The 18,512-nt window shown below is 48.8% G+C and overlaps 2 protein-coding genes across 4 annotated transcripts; both read left to right on the top strand.

Annotated features, from left to right (window-relative positions):
* The first annotated feature begins 1,267 nt into the window (after positions 1-1,267).
* LOC109745399 (uncharacterized) lies at positions 1,268-4,650 on the top strand. Of its 2 annotated transcripts, XM_040391224.3 has the most exons (3): positions 1,268-1,463; positions 3,127-3,921; positions 4,162-4,650. In XM_040391224.3, exons 1-3 carry the CDS (start codon positions 1,369-1,371, stop codon positions 4,322-4,324), a joined length of 1,053 nt encoding a protein of 350 aa, XP_040247158.1. In that variant the 5' UTR covers positions 1,268-1,368; the 3' UTR covers positions 4,325-4,650. The 2 variants fall into 2 exon arrangements, with proteins under 2 accessions (XP_040247158.1, XP_020160108.1); XM_020304519.4 differs by having other exon boundaries at positions 3,127-4,650.
* Positions 4,651-11,198: 6,548 nt separating this feature from the next.
* On the top strand, positions 11,199-15,111 carry LOC109745397 (retrovirus-related Pol polyprotein from transposon RE1). Of its 2 annotated transcripts, none has more exons than XM_040391223.3 (2): positions 11,199-11,571; positions 11,649-15,111. In XM_040391223.3, exon 2 carries the CDS (start codon positions 13,283-13,285, stop codon positions 14,348-14,350), a length of 1,068 nt encoding a protein of 355 aa, XP_040247157.1. In that variant the 5' UTR covers positions 11,199-11,571; positions 11,649-13,282; the 3' UTR covers positions 14,351-15,111. The 2 variants fall into 2 exon arrangements, 1 of the variants encoding a protein (XP_040247157.1); XR_005758424.3 differs by having other exon boundaries at positions 11,206-14,554; positions 14,734-15,111.
* The last annotated feature ends 3,401 nt before the right edge of the window (positions 15,112-18,512 follow it).

Here is an 18,512-nt window from a genome sequence, read left to right as displayed (position 1 = left end):
CGATCACGCCGATGAAAAGCAGACATTTTTATATGCGCCTAACCTAGAAGAATCCAAGGATCGGTGTACCATACCCCTTCCCTAATTTCCATGATGGGTATAAAATGATCAATCAGAGGGTGAGATCTGACCCTGGCCGTTATCCCCGACTTTTGCCTCCAGGTGCTCCATTAGCTCCTTATCGATGGGATCAAACCTCGAGCTAGTCGGTAGTAGTGACGAACATCTCTTGCACTACACATAGGTTAATACAAGTCTGGTTGTGTATTAAATTTGTGCTTGTAGATAAGATAAGACACATTACAACGGGATCGAGAAAAGCTAACACTAGAAACCCCAATAACAATCAAATAAACTATTGTGATAATAAGACACCCATTGATACGTACAACTGTTGCAAGAAAATTTACCCATCATGGACACGGAGAGCCCCTAAGAGGCCCTCGCGGAAAATTGTTTAAATTAAAAGTAACTTCATGGTTCACACAACAAAAAAAATCTCAAATGCTCATATAGGACAAAAGTGAGTAAATGAGAAGTAAAGAGATATTGCACACCTCTTGTTGCTGAGAAATGAAGACCTAAAGACTTACATTGTCACTTATATTCAAATCCTTGATTGAAAACTCAAGAAATCATCGCAAATTTTTAGTACTTTTTTGCTCGATGACAACCCATGCCATAGGCTTGACCTTTAAGGCTGGCGAGCGGCTTCATGTGGTACACCCCAGTTGGTCGACCATGTAGAAGGTTCTATAAAAATCATATGTACAGCTGCAAGAATGGTTGGCTTCAAGTTTATTCGTTAGTGGTCATTTTTTACAACAATTGTGTGATGTCAAAATGAGCAACATGACACCACAACCACCTTCTCGCTTCTGTTTCCACAGAGTTGCGCCGACCCAAGGAACAAAAACCTAGAACTTTTTAAAATGCATAGCAAGGGATCATACAAGGAAGTGACATCGGCACCTAGGCTAGGGTGGCGGGGAGGATATGGTAGTGGTCACCGGCGGACAACAACGAGGAAGATGATGCTTTCTAATTTTCCTTCTTTTGAGGTCCTTCTTTGTGACCGCGGTTCATAAATTTTCACTAAATACATCATGTTGTACTACTATAGTACTCTGTACTATCCTTAAGTTGTCAAAAAGTTCTTTAATTGTTTCCTGCCTCTTGTTTTTCTAGAAGAGTTTTCGGCCTCTTATAATCTGTAAGAAAGAAAAAAAATGAAGTGGGCCTCTTTTGTCTGCAGGCTAAGGTCCATACTAGCCAAGCCATCAAAGCTCTCCAAAGAGAGGAGAAGGGGAGTGGCAACTGGTGCGCCCCCGAACGCTCAGGAAAAAAAAAAAGTAGTGCTTCGCCCGCATGGCCGGAAGCCGCCGCCGCCGCCGCGGAAGAGCGCGGCCGCCGCAGCAGGGCGCCGAACCCTCGCCGCTGGCAGACGCCACTCTCATCTCCAGGTCTGCACCCTCACCCTCTCCCCGTCTCTCTTTTCTCTTGCACATCTTGATTAGGGTGGTGCATCGAAATTAGAAATTAGGGTCAGTCATCATGCTCGCTGGTTTCGTAGTGAAGTTTAGGTTATTTTTGTGGGTTAGTAGAGGTAGTTAGTTCATGGATTTGGATCTATTTCGTAGTGAAATTTAGGGTATTCTTGCTCTACCCTGAATCTGGATCTCCACCAACTTGTCTACAAGGTGTGTCGGCCTGGTACTATTCTGATTTCGTGCGTTTGTACTAACAAATGTAATATGGAGCAAGTTCACTCGGATTAGTTATTAATAACTTCATTACAACGTAGACGAGTATTACTAAAAGGATAACTTTTTGCTGCTGCCTTGAACTGTGCTCACTTGGTTAAGTCATGAACTGAAACTCGACATCAAATGTGATTTGATGGATACTTCTATGGTGACTGATTTTTGAGAAGGCATAATTTTTTTTAACAAGGTTGCCCACGTAAACAGTGGAGGGATTATTATCCTTTTTGTGTTATGGAAATGTATATTCATCACTTGATGTGATTCTGTTCATTGTGTGGTTGGGTTGGATCCAAAGTAGAATCAGCAAAGAGAGTCTCTGATTTCATCACTTGATGTGATTCAGTTTATTGCGCGCTTGGGTTGGATCCAGTGTATATGGTCCAAGGTTTTTGAGTCGCCGAGTCAAGCCAAGTCGCCGAGGCTGCGGCTAGTGGCTTGCTGGCTTGAGTCAGCGACTTGGCTTGATTAGTCGCCCCAAGTCGCCATGGCACAACAGTACATAGAGCAGCAGAGCACATAGATATACAGCAGCAGAAGAGCACATATACAACAGAGAAAATATACTACATCTAAGCAGAGCACATATAGAGCCCACCCTGCGCTCTCTTTCATATACTATATCTAAGCAGAGCACATATATGGCCCACCCTGCGCTCTCTTTCCTTCGGTCCTCCTCCTTCCCCAGTCCCCACATGATCACATATACAACAGCAGCAAGCCACGCGAGCCAGTGAGCCAGCGAGTCGTGCGACTAATCGCCCCAAGTCACCGGCGAGCCACGCGAGTCGCGCGACTTGCTCCCTGAGTCAAGTCGCCTGCGCGAGCCAGCCACGCCGCGACGACTTGGCGATTAGTCGGCGACTCAAAAACAGAGATATGGTCTCTTGTTAGTTTGGTCTTTCTCATGGTCATGGCGCTGCTATGAACCAAGCTTACATCTGTTTAACGATCAAGTGAATCACACATAAGTAAATGATCACATAAAAGTTTTCTAGAAGAACGGGAGCATCGTATTGCACTTTTGCGTTAAGGAAAATCATCACTTATTGCTATTTATTTTGAGGATACTCTACAAGGCACCCTCTGTCATGATTTGAAGATATACAATTGTACAAAGCGTTGGCACACTGAAGATCTTACAGTTATGCTATTGTAGAAAAAAAAAATATCAAGGTGTAGGTTGTTCTCGAGTAGTTTCTTCTAATTGAAGTTTGGAATGTCCCAGTTGACACTCCCATTTGTCTTATTGTTCAGTTAAAACTTGCTCATTTCTTGTAGTCTATTAACTCCTAAAATATTTATTAACTCTATTATGTTTCAGTTCTTTATTTTGATCTATTCTTGAATTTTTATGTGGCAGAGAAGTTGCTACTGTAGAGAGGCCCTCTAAGAACACCTGCCTCGCCTCAGCCTCAGCCTCTACCTCCTTGGCTATATCTGGACCTTATGTTTGTGCAGATCTCCTGGACAGCCTGCTTCATGAAATCATTGCTCTCTTTAACTCATTCCGTGACTTCCTTGCTTTCGCTGGCACCTGCCGCTCTTGGCGCGCTGCAGTCTCTACCTTTCCCTCTGTGTATACATTCGGCTTCCCGCCATTCCACTTGAAACCAGACGGTCCTTATGTTCGTCCACATAGCAGCGGTATCAAGCCCATCCTTTTGTCTAATTGCAAATGGCAGCTCAGCGATCCCAGCAAGAAAAACTTATCCCTTGTGTGTTCAGTGTCTGAAAATAATCCAAATACAATGCACTATTTGGGTTGCTCATATGGGTATCTTATCTTCTCCTACGAGGAGCACTGCCTCCTTGTCAATGTGTACACTGGTACCAAGGTGAAGCCCCCCAAACTCCCACCCAACAACAGACTTGGGTACTTATGTGGCATAGGCATCCTTACAGCTCCACTAAATTCACCCAACTCTCGCCTCCTCCTTTGCTCGAAAGCTTCCATGTTTGAGTGGCAGGTTGGAACAAACTCCTGGTCAGAGCACCCTCTTGCTCTTGATCGTGAAAACATCTATCAGATTGTGTTCTTCAAAGGTGATATCTTTGTCATAGATGGTCTTATGAGGCTCCACACTATACACTTGACGCCTCAGTTCAGCATGCAAGAAGTTGCAATTAAATTGGAGTTTGCGCCTCTTCATTCATGGTTAGTGGTCTGTGGTGACATGCTTCTCATGGTTGACCAAGTGTTAAGCTATGGCGAATTGAATGGCTCAGTTGACACAACCATTAAGGTCTTCCGCCTCGACTTTTCTGTTGAACCAGCTGAGTGGGTGAAGCTGGAAAATCATGCTCTGTTTGTTAGCGTCGATAGGAGGAATCCTACATTTTCTTGCATGAGCCCGGAAAGATGGGGAGGAAAGAGTAACTGCATTTATTTTGCCAGGCTATCTGAAGGTCCTGATGAAACTTGGACTGCCGTCGATCTTGGTCAGCCAGTGCTAAAAGACACAGTTTTCCCCATCTACTATGGTATGGTGCTCCCTCCTGACTGCAGCCTACTAAGTAGCCTATGGGTATTCCCCAATTTAATTTATGGTTCTGGCTAGTAATCCCGTTGCAGGATTATTGTCTAGTTTGCACAAGACCTGATCCGGCATTTATTTCAGTTAGCAACTGGTTCTGTAACTCTAATGGTTTCCTGACTTTGGGACCAATGTTTTGTGTTCAAGTACAATTGACCTGCATTGGCATGGTGTTGACACTCCTGGTTGTATTGTGGTGAACAATGGGGTTGCATTTGTCATCCGTTTGTGTCGGTAGATGCAGCAGTAGAATGGTTACATGGGTTTCAACTACCTGTTGATAAATGAGACATACTGTCAGGTATAACTTGGGTACTATGTTGGTACTTTAAAGCGTCACCTTGGATCAATGTCTTTTTTTGCGGGATTGGGCCGTTCATTGATTAACTGAATGTGTGAATGTACCAGATGGTTTTTGTTGGTAATCTTCTGATGGAGCAGGAGAAAGATTGTTTGCTTATTCTGGAACTCACTGTGCAAATGATCTTGTGCTTCCCTCTTATTGGGGTTTCTGTCTTATGCTTGCGCCTCGTCGTGTATTTGCTAGGCAGTGGTAATCACAGAAACACACTCTACTCTGCTCCAGTTTTTTAATATCTGCAGTTTAAGATTGTACTCAAATCTCTTTTGTCTATATATAATTGGATCTTCAGTATGTAATTTAGGCTGTTTTTGCTTGTAAGTTTATTATAGCACCTGAATTGGATCGTCAGTGTACTATTCACAGTAGTAGTTCACAGTTCACATAGTTTAGCAAAGAAAATATATAAGCACGGCCGATTGCTGCAGTGACATGGTACTTCACACCTCACATAGTTCAGCAAGAAAAGAGTACACGATGCAAGTATTTCAAACTACTCTTCTCTTGGCAGATAAGAAGAAGTTGGAGGTGGGACTCTTACAGCAAGCATTGTCACCAAAAGCTCCCGATCTCCATAACAGGTCGGTTGTCCATTAGGTGAAATCAGCACGCACGGGGCCGGCGCCGTCGTATGTGGAGAGCTTGCGAACGCGGACAAGGCGTCACGCGACTACCAAAACAGGACACCGAGACCAGACCTGCAGCATTTGTTAGACCAATCCACTAGTTAACCAGCTACTCCCTCCGTTCCACAATACATGACTTCCATTTGTCAAAATATAGATGTATCTAAACATCTTTTAGTATATAGATGCATCCATTTTTAGACAAATGGAAGTCAAGTATTTTGAAACGGAGGAAGTAGGTTTCTTCTCCATGGTAGCTCCAGACAACAATCGTAGGGCTACAAGAACTCACAATTTCACACGACTGATAGCTAAGCTGGCCAGCGCGAGCAGCCGGAGGAGGACTGCCGTTCTTCCAGCATCGTTACAGTTTCTTTTATTAATAACATAATTAAGGCAGATGAAAGCGAGCCTTTGGAACGAAACCAACGGTAGATTTTGAGAGCAACAACATGCGTACAGTAATAATATTACTGCAGAGGAGCCGAACCCGGGTAGAAAAACTACACTAGCAGAGTCGCCAAAGCGAACTGTATTGCTAAAATCAGTGGAGGGCGCTCCATATTTGCCCTAGCTAGCGCTCCATATTTATAGTTTGGAAACCAATTTTGAAGTGCACTCCATCCATGATACTTGTGGTGCGAGTGAAGTTTCGGGCCATCTTCCACTTTGGCGCATGTTAGCCTTCCACCTCTCATCCCCTTCCCATCCACCTCTTGCCCACCACCCGCCACACAGAGCACTAGCCCTGCCGCCCGCCAGGCAGCAGATCTTGCCACCATGGCGGGATCTGCCCCCCTCAACCCCGGTGGCGATCATAGAAAGAGATGTTCCAATCGTCGAGGAGTGTAGAAGCATAGAGTCACATGAAGGTAGAGTTGTGGCTGGGCCCACACAAGATATCCGATCCAACTACTTTGGATTTTGGAAGCTATCATTAGCACTCAATCTTCATTTAAATCAAGCGCAGGTACCACCGGATTGCTCCACAATCATGCTGACCATTGACTCAGGCTTTTGGGCACTACAGGTTTCAGGCATGCATGAACGGAGAGAGACGATTGTCGAAGCCCACGCTTTGGCAAAAGCATCATCTGGGCTCGATAAAAGACGTCATGCGTGGTCTATGTCAACCCCTGATATTATTTGTATACCCAGAAGCATTGCCATTGAATCAAAGTCCCCGTGATTCTGAAGAAAACTTGTAATGTTTTTTTTTGCTCAAAAAATAAATCTACAAATGATTTTGAGGATGATTTTTCAAAGTTTCCTTCTGACTGATTCTAGTGCATTTAACCAACGAGGCATTTCCTCTATATTTGGCATTATGTGATGGAAAACCCTTTGTTTCAACCGACTGATTCTATGGCTGGCGCAAACCTCCTCGGGAGCCGTCCGATCGAGTTTGATCGTGCGGCGCTGGCATCTCACACGCCCCCGCCTAGACAGCAACACGGGCTCAGCAGCCTCAGCTTCGACTGCATCGCGCTCGACCGCCTAGCGTCTCAGGGAGATAGAAGCAGGGGCGTCAGATCCGGGCGCTACTCAAGCAGTAGCTGGTGTGAGAGGCGACGCGGCGGCCAGCATCCGGAGCGGCGAGCCACGGCGACGGCGGCTGGATCAAACTAAGAGAATCGACGACGACGCTCTGCCACGCAGGTATTCAACACACTTCCCCCAAATCGAGCTGAAATGCTAGGTCTCGATACAAAATCCTCGTGATTCTGAAGAAAACTTGTAATGTTTTTATTTTTGCTCAAAAAATAAATCTTCAAATGATTTTGAGGAAGATTTTTCAAAGTTTCCTTCTGGCTGATTCTAGTGCATTAACCAACGAGGCATTTCCTCTATATTTGGCATTATGTGATCTGCGTCCCAGCGTGGCTGAAGTATATTGCCCGGCTCTTACATGGTATTGATGTAGTCCGCATAATCTTTTTCTTGTAATACTGCATTGGCAAGGTTTTGAACTCCTTGCTTGGCTACCATATTCAATTCATACTCCAGCCAATTCATCCAACAGTTCGGACTTTTGGATCAACTGGCTGGAACATGAATTCAATATGGCATCCGAGCCAAGATGTCTTGAGTTCAAGACCTCGCCATTTTTCTTAAACGCGGCCCCGATTCATTAAAAAGGTAGAATAGAGTTGCCCGGTTAATTAATGGAAAACCGGGCAAAAACCGTTACAACACGCCCATAAGAATGGGCACCTCCGGTCGACCTGGCACCAACAAGACCACACACACCACCGAGAAAAGGACACCATCGAGGTTACTGGCAATGTCGTCATCATCACCTCTCCCCAAGCAAGCGACTCTGACATCGCCGCTGACGACCCGTCAAGACCCCTTCGAACGAGCGACACACAAGGACCTTGCCGGCCAAAGAAGCCAAACAATCGACCGCGGACATCGAGGACCGGCAGCTTCGATTTTGCTGATGCACATCGCCGGCGACAGTTGCAAGCCACACACCGACCTAGTCCAACGCAACTTTCAAAGAGCACCGTCCGCTGAAATCATCCTCATGGAGTCATCGTTGCCGCAGGGGCCCCGCCACACGAAGCTCCGACTTCTCTGTCATAGTGAGAACCAAGCATAGATGCACATGTTGACACACCGGACCGCCGACATCAGAAGGACAAGCCACGACCCAGCTCCGCAAGCCACCATCGCCATCGCCGCACAAGTCGCAATGCCAACCACTCGCCACACCGATTGGCCACCTGCCAACCTTGGTGTCGTGTACGTCCAGCCCAAGGGAAGCCCCGAGGAGGATCACCGACCTTCAAAGCAACGCCCCAAAGGGAGAAACGCCACAGGCACGACATTGTTGCATGACACACGCGGGTCTAGGCTTTCACCCGAAGAGCTCGATACAGAAGTAGATGATGCACATGAATACGACGACGACCCCAAGGAGGATAGCGACGCCCACGAGTGCCGCCACCGCCGACCAGCAAGCGCCGGCAAGACTTTCGCCGTAGCAGCATAGACTATATATGACCTCCACGTCTGACACAGCGGCCGTGCCACCACCACGTAGGGACACCTCTTTCCTCGTCGCCCGCAACCACAGACGAGCCATAGCCAGTAGATCTGGCACACACCTTCCGTTGCACCGCCACGGAGTCGCAGATCCTCGCCGCAACACCGGAGCCGGGGAGGGGGGGGGGGCAGGGCTACCACCCCGTCCCGAATCCCGCCTGGACGAGCTGCCGGGCCGAACCCGAACACAGCCTGTAGCACGGCCGCACTGCCTAGCCATACCTCAACCGCCAGCCAGAGCACCCCAACAGGCACAACAGTCCACCGCCGTGGGAGAGCCAGATCTGACCGCACTCGCCCAGATCTAGCGAGCCGCTGCTGTTGGATCGCCGAGAGGGCCGCCAGATACCGGCCTGGAGCTGAAGGCGAGAAGATTGCTTCAATTACTGTAGAAGAAGGGGGGGCGCCACGCAATCCCAACTTGCCGGAGAGGAGCACCGGCGGAAGCCCACCGGGCACACGCAGCCACACAGATCAGCGAAGGGGGCCGGGCGACCCCCACCGACAGCCGCCGAGAAGAAGCACTTTTGGATGAATTGACCAAAACATGAATTTAGTACAACCCTCTAGTGACAATTAGGGCAAAGGTTATAATTACCCACTGCCAAAATCGAAGGTTGATACCCATTTTATAATGGGAAACGTTTCAGGCCGGGGTTCGGCCGGTCGCGAGCCACGCTGGTGCCCCGTGCCCTCCCAAGACGCGCCCCGTGCGAGACTCCTGTTTATTGTTGGGCCCCACGTGGACCACCCCACCTCCCTTATCTTTCCCCTAACTGCTGCCTTCATCCCCTACCTCCAGACACATCCTTTCCCGTGGCCATATTTCTTCTTCCTTTTCCCCGCGCTGCTGCCTACCGGCGGCCGCTGCCGGCCATGTGCTTCGCCGAGCCAGTGGGACTACCCGACTGCTGCCAGTCCTCCTCCTCCACACATCTTCTCCCCCAAAACATCTCTCCTTCTCTCTCAAATAAGCCATGGTTCGAGACGAGGCAAGGTCTGGGAAGGAGGCTGGAACTGGTGCCTGGGGAGGCCGCGACCGACCATGAGACGACGAGCATGGTGACCTCAGGACGGCGAGGATGGGGCGACGCTCCTCCGAGAAAACAATCAACGTCGTTATTTTTGCTACATGCTTCAACCGGCGTCGGAATTTGCTAAAAACGGCATCGCATACTGCTGCCACCGGTGTCACGTTTTGCTGCAATGCACAATCGACCTCGCGTTTTTGCTACAATCTATGTCGCTTTTTGCTACAACCGTTTTCATTTTTTGCTACATATGTTCAGGCTGAGCTGCGACCCGACGACGGCGGCGATGACTTTTTTGCTGCAACCATAATAGATTTTTGGTACATTCAGCAACAATTTTTGCTACATTCATTCTTTTTTCGCCAGCGACAATACAATGGCGAGATACAACCACCGGCGGCGATGACAAGTTTTTTTGCCAACAAGCTGCAACGGGCATCGTCAAGAGCTGGAACCGGCCATCAGCGGAGCTGCATCTAGTGTGGTGGTGCCCCGGCAGCCATGTCGGGCACCTCTTGCGGAGCTCGGCGCCCATGGCCATGGCGACAGCCCCTCGCGGAGCTCCATGGCCATGGCCATGGCAGCACCCCTCGCGGAGCTCGACTCCCATGGCCATGGCGTGCCCTAGCAGCCACGGCGGCATCCCTCGAGCGGAGCTCGACGAACATGGCGATCGTGTCCATCACCAGGCGGGGAATCATGCACCTCGCGGGTCAAGGGGGGGGGGGGGTGGAGGGGGGGGCGTCCAGCACGAGGAAGGAGACAGTTTGGGGGAGAATCGAACGGTTACGCGCGCGCAGATCATACGGCTACCGAGCGACCGGCCGAACTTTCGGCCGGCGCACCGGCGCCTATCGTTGCCCTTCTTTCTTTGTATTCTAATAAATTACGTATTTTATTAAGGAAGCCCTTAGCTACTCGAATCTCCAACCTCTTACTAATGCATATTCAGTGTGTGGTGGTTTTAGTTTTGGTTTTATGTCAAATTATTTTAAATTTTAGGAAACTCTTCCATGTCAAATACTTGGATATCAAAAGCTTTGGTTCCAGGAAGTAAATCATAACCTTCAATATGTTTCTATGTTGATTCTAAAAAAAGGTTATGTTCTGTATTCTTGTGATAATACAACTAATATACATTCCCCTCCTCCTGTCTTGATTGTTGATTGTTGTATAAGATGTACTGTAATCTGGGCACCTGAAATGCAGGCACTGAAGCCCGCAGTCTGAGTCCGGGTTTGGAACAAGAACCCTAGTTGCTTCAAGGGTCTGACGACAGGAATTGGAGAGAAATTAACCTGAAAACACAGCAATTGTGGCGACAGCTTGTTGACGCTACACAGCGGCGTGCAGACGGAACGCTGCTGGCCTCCATCCATGCGAGGCGTCCAAGATCCAGCGTATCAGCAGTGCGCAACAGTGTCGTCGTCATTGTCAACAGTGTCTCTGGTCGTCATCGACGTCTCACCAGCGTGTCGTCGTCGTCAAAATAGTCCGAACTGCTCAGTGGCGAGTGGCGACGGTGCCCGCACGACGAACCCGAACTGCTCGGCGGTACATCCGTACATCGCCCGGTCGCTGTACGCCATGCCCTGTTCTTCTCTGGGCGCCACCGATCCATCGCGCGTCGCATGCGTTCCAGCGGCTCGTGAAGCGGAAGATCGATCTTGGTGGCTCGGGTCGTGTGCGTGGCTGCGTATGCTCCCTGAACCAGACTTATTTCCCCTCGTGCCGTGCCTGGAGAGAAAAAGAAAGGAAAACGCTTGTAATCGGCGCGCCGGCCGAAACTTCGGCCGGTCACGCCACTCGCTCGCACAGCCGCACCTTTTTCTTTTAACCTTTTCCACACTGGGCCCTACGCACCGCCTGCCTCCATGCCTTATCTTCTTCCCCAGTGAGCTCCACCACTCATTTGCCCCCATCTCCACGAACACATCCTCCTCTACTCGTGTAATCCCGTTCCTCCGCTGATCACCAAAACAACAAAATCCGCCGCTCTGGTGGCTAGGAATCGCACCGGTCTGAAGGGAGGGGCACGGGGTACTGCTACGGGAGTCGGGGGCGGACGTCGACCGTGGGGATGGTAGAGATGGCGGCCAGCGAGATGCAACAGGCCAACCGGCGAGGCTGATGGTGGTCCACGGCGGCGCTGTCCGCCATGATTTTGCTGTAAATTGAGGGACAGTGGTGCCGCCGCCCATGGTATTTTGCTACGTCAAATTTTTGGCCGGAAACACTTTTGATTTTTGCTGGAACTAACCTTTGATTTTGCTGCATAGGCATGATCTTTTGCTACATCAAATTTTTTGGCCGGAAGCACTTTTGATTTGTGCTGGAACCAACCTTTAATTTTGCTGCATAGGCAGGATTTTTTGCTACATCAAAATTTTGGCTGGAAGCACTTATGATTTTTGCTGGGAATCAATATTTGATTTTGCTGCATACACATGATCTTTTGGTACATCAAATTTTTGGCTGGGAGCACTTCTGATTTTTGCTGGAACTAGTATTTGATTTTGCTGCATAGGCTAGAAATGGTGCTGGGGCGGTGATAGACAATAGAGCTGGAACCAGCAAGTTTTTTTGCTACAACCAGCCAAAGCAGAGCTGGAACCGGTGAGATTTTTAGTTTGCGGGCATCGGCGCAGTGCATTTTTTGCTGGAACCGTGATACTATTTTGCTGGAACAGTTTTTGGTTTTTGCTACCACTAGGGAAATCCCCTTTCCTGTTCGTTGAGCTTTTTGTGCTGAAATACGATGGTGGAAGCCGATGTCGGCGGCGAGTAGAGACGGTGGCGGTGGGAGGTGCTGCAACCACGACACGAGTTGTTGGAACCAGACGATAAAGAGCTCCAAACGACAAAATCTTGAATCTTCCTAGGTAGCCCTGCAATCCCAGCGGCATGCGGCGAGAGGCGGCAAGCGGCAGCGCGGCGGTGCACGCGACGGCGCTACAATGGGAACATGAGGAGATGAGGCGGGGCCGTCGGTGCGAGCGGGGCGGCGCTCTTTTCCTCTCCTTTTTTCCTGTGCGGGTGGTTGGCGAAGGGAAGGACAGGGGACAGATCTGACGGCTGCGCAAGCGCAGATCGGACGCTTGCGATGCGTCCGGCCGAAACTTTCAGCCGGCGCACCGGCGCCCAGTACCGCCCTTTTATAATAGCTATTTCTGTATTTGCACTTCGGTTTCCATACACACGCATATACATCTCACTTGTGGTTCGCTATAAATATGCAATACCTATGTACAAGTAAACCCTTCCATTGCACCACTGATTTGCATTCCTACCTAGACCTCATGTAGTCAGATTAACCCCAACCAGCAGGCTACCCTAGGCTACCATGGCTTGCAAAGATCTTCGCCATGGCCATGTCCCTGCTAATCTTGGCAACCCTCCTTGCGTCTTCCAGGAACTGGGCATAGAATTATATGCACATTAGTTCAAAGTAATAATCAAACTTTAAGATAGTTACAAGGTTTTTTAATTTAATTGAAAACTACGTAGGTGTAGACAATCAAGCCACAAACGAACTACAAGGTGCACCTGGCCAAGCATCCGTATTGCATCTGTTAAACACAATGTTATGAGGCTGTTGGGCCGAATAGCTTGTATATCACGTTGGAGTAGTTAGGTAGATATTGGTGTTGTATCTCCTTCTATCTCCTCTTTAATATCTCCTGTAAAATCTCTTGTTGGTTAGATAAGACTCTGCCAATCTTGTAACCCAAGCCATCTATCAATATATACTCATGCGGCTCCCCTGTTGGGAGTAGGAACGCTTACCCAATTTTCACATGGTATACAGAGCAACCTCTTCCGCCACATCTAGTTCGATCTGCCTGCGCCAAGAACCCTAGCCACCTTCCTCCAACCTGCGCCAAAACCCTGGCCTACTTTCCTTCCATCAGCCATGTCTTCTTCTTCCTCCACCACCAACTCTAGCCTCAACTACAACACCTCCGAACCACTTACCCGAACCAATTACATCCTATGGCGCGCACAGGCAAGATCACAGATCATGGGTGCCGGCCTCTTCGGCTACCTAGATCAAACCATTGAAGAACCACAAAAAACTCTCACCACCAAAAACGCCGAAGGGAAGGATCAGGTTGTCGTGAACCCTGCCTACTCCCAATGGCTCATCCAAGACCAACAGATCGTTGCTTACCTCCTCAAAAACCTATCCAAAGAAGTTCTTGTCCAGGTTGCTTCGCTTGAGAAATCACATGCGATATGGGCCGCGCTTGGGAACATGTTCTCGGCCATGTCTCTCTCGCGCGCCAACAACATACGGGTCGCCCTCACCAACACCCAGAAGGGCTCCCAGACGGCGCCTGCATATTTTGGTCATATGCGGGCCCTCTCTGACGAGCTTGCGGCGGCGGGCAAGCCGATCGTCGAGGATGAACTGCTCTCCTTCATCATCGCCGGGTTGGACATGGAGTACCAGCCCATCATCTCGGCGCTTGATGCGCGAACAGAACCGCTCTCCGTCGACATCCTCTTCTCCATGGTGGCAAATTTTGATCAGCGAGTCGAGATGTTCCATGGTACAAACGCCGGATTCTTCAAATCATCGGCGAACGCTGCATCTTGTGGTTGCCAGGGAAACACCAAAAACTACCAAAACCAGCGGAGTGGTGGAGGTGGTGGTGGATCCCGTGGTGGTGGCGGCCAGTACGGAGGCGGCGGTGGGCAGTACGCTGGTGGCGGTGGCTACCACAACGGCGGCAACAACCAGGGCGATAGCGGCGGCTACCACCCAAACAACAGTGGTGACGGCGGCTACCCTGGCGGCGGCGGCTACCACAATGGTGGTGGTGGCGGCTATCCTGGTGCAGGTGGCGGCTACTACCAGGGCAACCCTCGCGGTGGAAACAACAGGCGCCCCCCGGCAACAACAATCGGGGGCGCAATTTTCAGGGCTACGAGGGATATGAAGGGAAGTGCCAGATCTGTAAAAAGACAAACCACATAGCTGAAGATTGTGATTGGCGCTACGCTGATGACAATTCTCAAAAGAAAAAGGTTGCAGCCGCTGCTGACATGTCATATGGTGTAGATACAAATTGGTATATGGATACAGGTGCCACCAACCACATCACTGGCGAGCTGGACAAGCTGACGATGCATGAAAAGTACCGTGGCAATGACCAAATCTACACAGCTGCAAATGGCCCAGGTATGGAACTTAGTCACATTGGTAAATCAATAATTGAAACCCCACACACAAATCTTGAACTCAATGACATTCTGCATGTTCCTAATGCCGCTAAGAATCTCCTATCTGTTCATCGCATTGCTCTTGATAATAATGTGTTTCTAGAGTTTTACCCTTTCTTCTTTTTGATCAAGGATCAGGTCACGAAGAGGGCTCTACTCGTTGCTTCCCAAGTATTGCAAATTCAATAAACAAGTCTATGGTGCCATCAAGCTTTCTGCTGAGAGGTGTCATAGCCGATTAGGTCATCCATCCTTTGCTATTGTTCATCAAATTCTTAGTAGGAATAAACTCCCAGTTGTTGGTGAGAGAAATCTAGAAACTATTTGTGATTCGTGCCAAAAAGCAAAAAGTCATCAACTACCATATCCTGTCTCTACTAGTGTGTCTACAAAACCCTTGCAACTTATTTTCTCTGATGTTTGGGGCCCAGCATCCACTTCTGTTGGTAGACACTCTTATTATGTGAGCTTTATTGATGATTTTAGCAAATATACTTGGATATATCTTCTCAAAAAGCGTTCAGATGTGTTTCAAGTTTTTCACAACTTTCAAGCCCTCGTTGAACGCAAGTTTGATTGCAAAATCATTGCCATGCAATCAGACTGGGGTGGTGAGTATGAATAATTGAATTCTTTCTTTCAACAAATAGGCATATCTCACCATGTGTCATGCCCTCACGCACACTAACAAAATGGCTCTGCTGAACGTAAGCATAGGCATATTGATGAAATAGGATTAGCTCTTCTGGCTAATGCCTCTATGCCCCTCAAATTTTGGGATGAAGCTTTTCTTACCGCCGTTCACCTCATTAATATGTGGCCAAGTCGAACTATTTCCAATGAAACACCCACTGAACGCCTCTTGCATGTCACCCTAGATTATCACGCTCTTAGGGTTTTTGGTTGTGCCTGTTGGCCCAACCTTCGTCCCTACAATTCTCGCAAACTTAGCTTTTGCTCCAAAAGTGTGTCTTTCTTGGTTATAGTGCTCAACACAAAGGTGTCAAATGCCTTGATGTACCCACTGGACGTGTGTACATCTCTCGTGATGTCGTGTTTGACGAAACCCCGTTTCCCTTTGAACAACTCCATCCCAACGCCGGTGCTCTTCTCAAGAAGGAAATCCTTCTTCTTCCTTCTCATCTCCTTGGCAATGATTGTGTGGGTGTTAATAATGATGATTCCACATTGACTAATTCCTCTCTGGTTCCACATGAGCTTTCTGCTACAGGACTAAACAGTGCAGCACATGGCGTGGAGAATGGTACAAATTTTTCTAAAAATATTGAGCAGCACGCCCCTGATATGGACGCAGCAGATCCGGCTGAATCTCCCTTGGGATCGGTGAGGCAGAATGCTCCCGAATCTGCCCCGGGATCGCTGCGCCAGTCTGGGCCCTTATCCGCCTCGGGATCGGCGGCCTGTACCGGTCCTGTCTCCCCGCTCGACGTCAACCTGCGGCGGACATGTGTGCGTCACGCCACCCACCACCAGGGGACAGCCCGACCGACCGGGACCCACCCTTTGGGCGCTACGCGCCGACTCCGCGCGTCTACGCCAGGTGACAGCCCGCCCCTGCGCCAGGCGGGACCGGCGCTCCACCCGAGCCATCCTCGCTGGGTTCTCCTGGATCTTCTGTGGCACGTCCTTCTTCAACGCCCTCTGATTGTGCCATAGAGGATCCGACCACGACAGCCGCCTCGGGATCGCCCCGGTCCACTGCAGATTTGGGCGGCTCGCCTGTCCAGGAGGATTCTGCCCTCCCTGGATCTTCTGTGCCGCTGCAGCCACCTCGTACACGACTTCAAACAGGCACGATTCATTCCGTTAATTACAAAACTAAATATGGCTTGGTCGTATCTGATACATCTGCAGGAGAACCTCGTACTGTTCATGAAGCACTTGCTGATCCCAAATGGAAACATGCCATGGATGTGGAGTTTTGTGCCCTTCAAAAAAAAATCATACTTGGCACCTTGTTCCTTCCTCTCTAGGTACAAACCTTATTGATTGCAAGTGGGTCTTTCGCATCAAACGAAGGTCAGGCGGTAGCGTTGATCATTATAAAGTACATCTCGTTGCAAAAGGATTCAAGCAGAGGTATGGACTTGACTATGAGGATACCTTTAGTCCCGTTGTTAAAGCAGCTACTATTCACCTGGTTCTCTCCATTGATGTGTCTCGTGGCTGGTGCCTTCGTCAACTAGATGTACAGAACGAATTTCTTTATGGTGTTCTGGAAGAGGAAGTATATATGAAACAACCTCCTTGGTTTGAAGATCCAAACAGGCCCTTCCATGTCTGCAGACTTGATAAGTCACTTTATGGTCTGAAACAGGCTCCACGAGCATGGTACTCTCGCTTGAGCTCCAAACTACAAAGTCTTGGTTTTTTCCCTTCCAAGTCTGACACTTCTCTGTTTATTTATCACCGTTCCAACACAACTATTTTTGTGCTTATCTATGTCGATGATATTATTGTCACTAGTTCCTCCAATGAGGCGGTTACAACTCCCTTGCAAGATTTACAGTCAGATTTTGCTCTAAAAGATCTCGGTGACTTGCATTTTTTCCTTGGTATTGAAGTCAAGCGCAACCAGGAAGGTGGTATTCATCTCTCTCAAGAGAAGTATGCCACTGATCTTTTGAGCAAGGCAGGATTGCAGGGCTGTAAACCATCACCAACGCCGCTCTCCAGTTCAGAAAGATTGTCTCTCACAGAGGGTGTACCTTTGGGTCAAGAGGTGTTGGAAATATGCCCTAGAGGCAATAATAAAATGGTTATTATTATATTTCCTTGTTCATGATAATTGTCTATTGTTCATGCTTTAATTGTGTTATCCGGAAATCGTAATACATGTGTGAATACATAGACCATAACATGTCCCTAGTGAGCCTCTAGTTGACTAGCTCGTTGATCAATAGATGGTTACAGTTTCCTGACCATGGACATTGGATGCCATTGATAACGGGATCACATCATTAGGAGAATGATGTGATGGACAAGACCCAATCCTAAGCATAGCACTAGATCATGTAGTTCGTTTGCTAAAGCTTTTCTAATGTCAAGTATCATTTCCTTAGACCATGAGATCGTGCAACTCCCGGATACCGTAGGAATGCTTTGGGTGTACCAAACGTCACAACGTAACTGGGTGGCTATAAAGGTGCACTACAGGTATCTCCGAAAGTGTCTGTTGGGTTGGCTCGGATCGAGACTGGGATATGTCACTCCGTATGACGGAGAGGTATCTCTGGGCCCACTCGGTATTGCATCATCATAATGAGCTCAATGTGACTAAGTAGTTAGTCACGGGATCATGCATTACAGAACGATAAAGTGACTTGCCGGTAACGAGATTGAACGAGGTATTGGGATACCGACGATCGAATCTCGGGCAAGTAAAGTACCGATTGACAAAGGGTATTGTATAAGGGATTGCTTGAATCCTCGACATCGTGGTTCATCCGATGAGATCATCGTGGAACATGTGGGAGCCAACATGGGTATCCAGATCCCGCTGTTGGTTATTGGCTAGAGAGGTGTCTCGGTCATGTCTGCATGATTCCCGAACCCGTAGGGTCTACACACATAAGGTTCGATGACGCTAGGGTTATAAGGAAGGTTTGTATGTGATTACCGGATGTTGTTCGGAGTCCTGGATGAGATCCCGGGCGTCACGAGGAGTTCTGGAATGGTCCGGAGGTAAAGATTTATATATGGGAAGTCACCATACGGTCACCGGAAATATTCGGGGGTATACCGGTATTGTACCGGGACCACCGGAGGGGTTCCGGGGGTCCACCGGGAGGGTCCACCTGCCCCGGAGGGCCTTATGGGCTGTAGGTGGAAGGGAACCAGCCCTTAGTGGGCTGGGCGCCAACCCCCCTAGGGCCCATGCGCCTAGGGTTTGGGGG

The sequence above is a fragment of the Aegilops tauschii genome, chromosome 5 (assembly GCF_002575655.3).
Source record: "Aegilops tauschii subsp. strangulata cultivar AL8/78 chromosome 5, Aet v6.0, whole genome shotgun sequence".
Lineage (NCBI taxonomy): Eukaryota > Viridiplantae > Streptophyta > Magnoliopsida > Poales > Poaceae > Aegilops > Aegilops tauschii.
Note: the sequence above shows the minus strand (reverse complement) of the source record. Positions and strands in the feature narration are given on the sequence as shown.

Bases quoted from the DNA above. Each gene is read 5' to 3' on its own strand.
- LOC109745399 (XM_020304519.4), top strand. From the start codon at position 1,369: ATGGCCGGAAGCCGCCGCCGCCGCCGCGGAAGAGCGCGGCCGCCGCAG. The intron at 1,464-3,126 runs GTCTGCACCCTC...TTTATGTGGCAG, and splicing joins GACGCCACTCTCATCTCCAG to AGAAGTTGCTACTGTAGAGA.
- LOC109745397 (XM_040391223.3), top strand. From the start codon at position 13,283: ATGTCTTCTTCTTCCTCCACCACCAACTCTAGCCTCAACTACAACACC.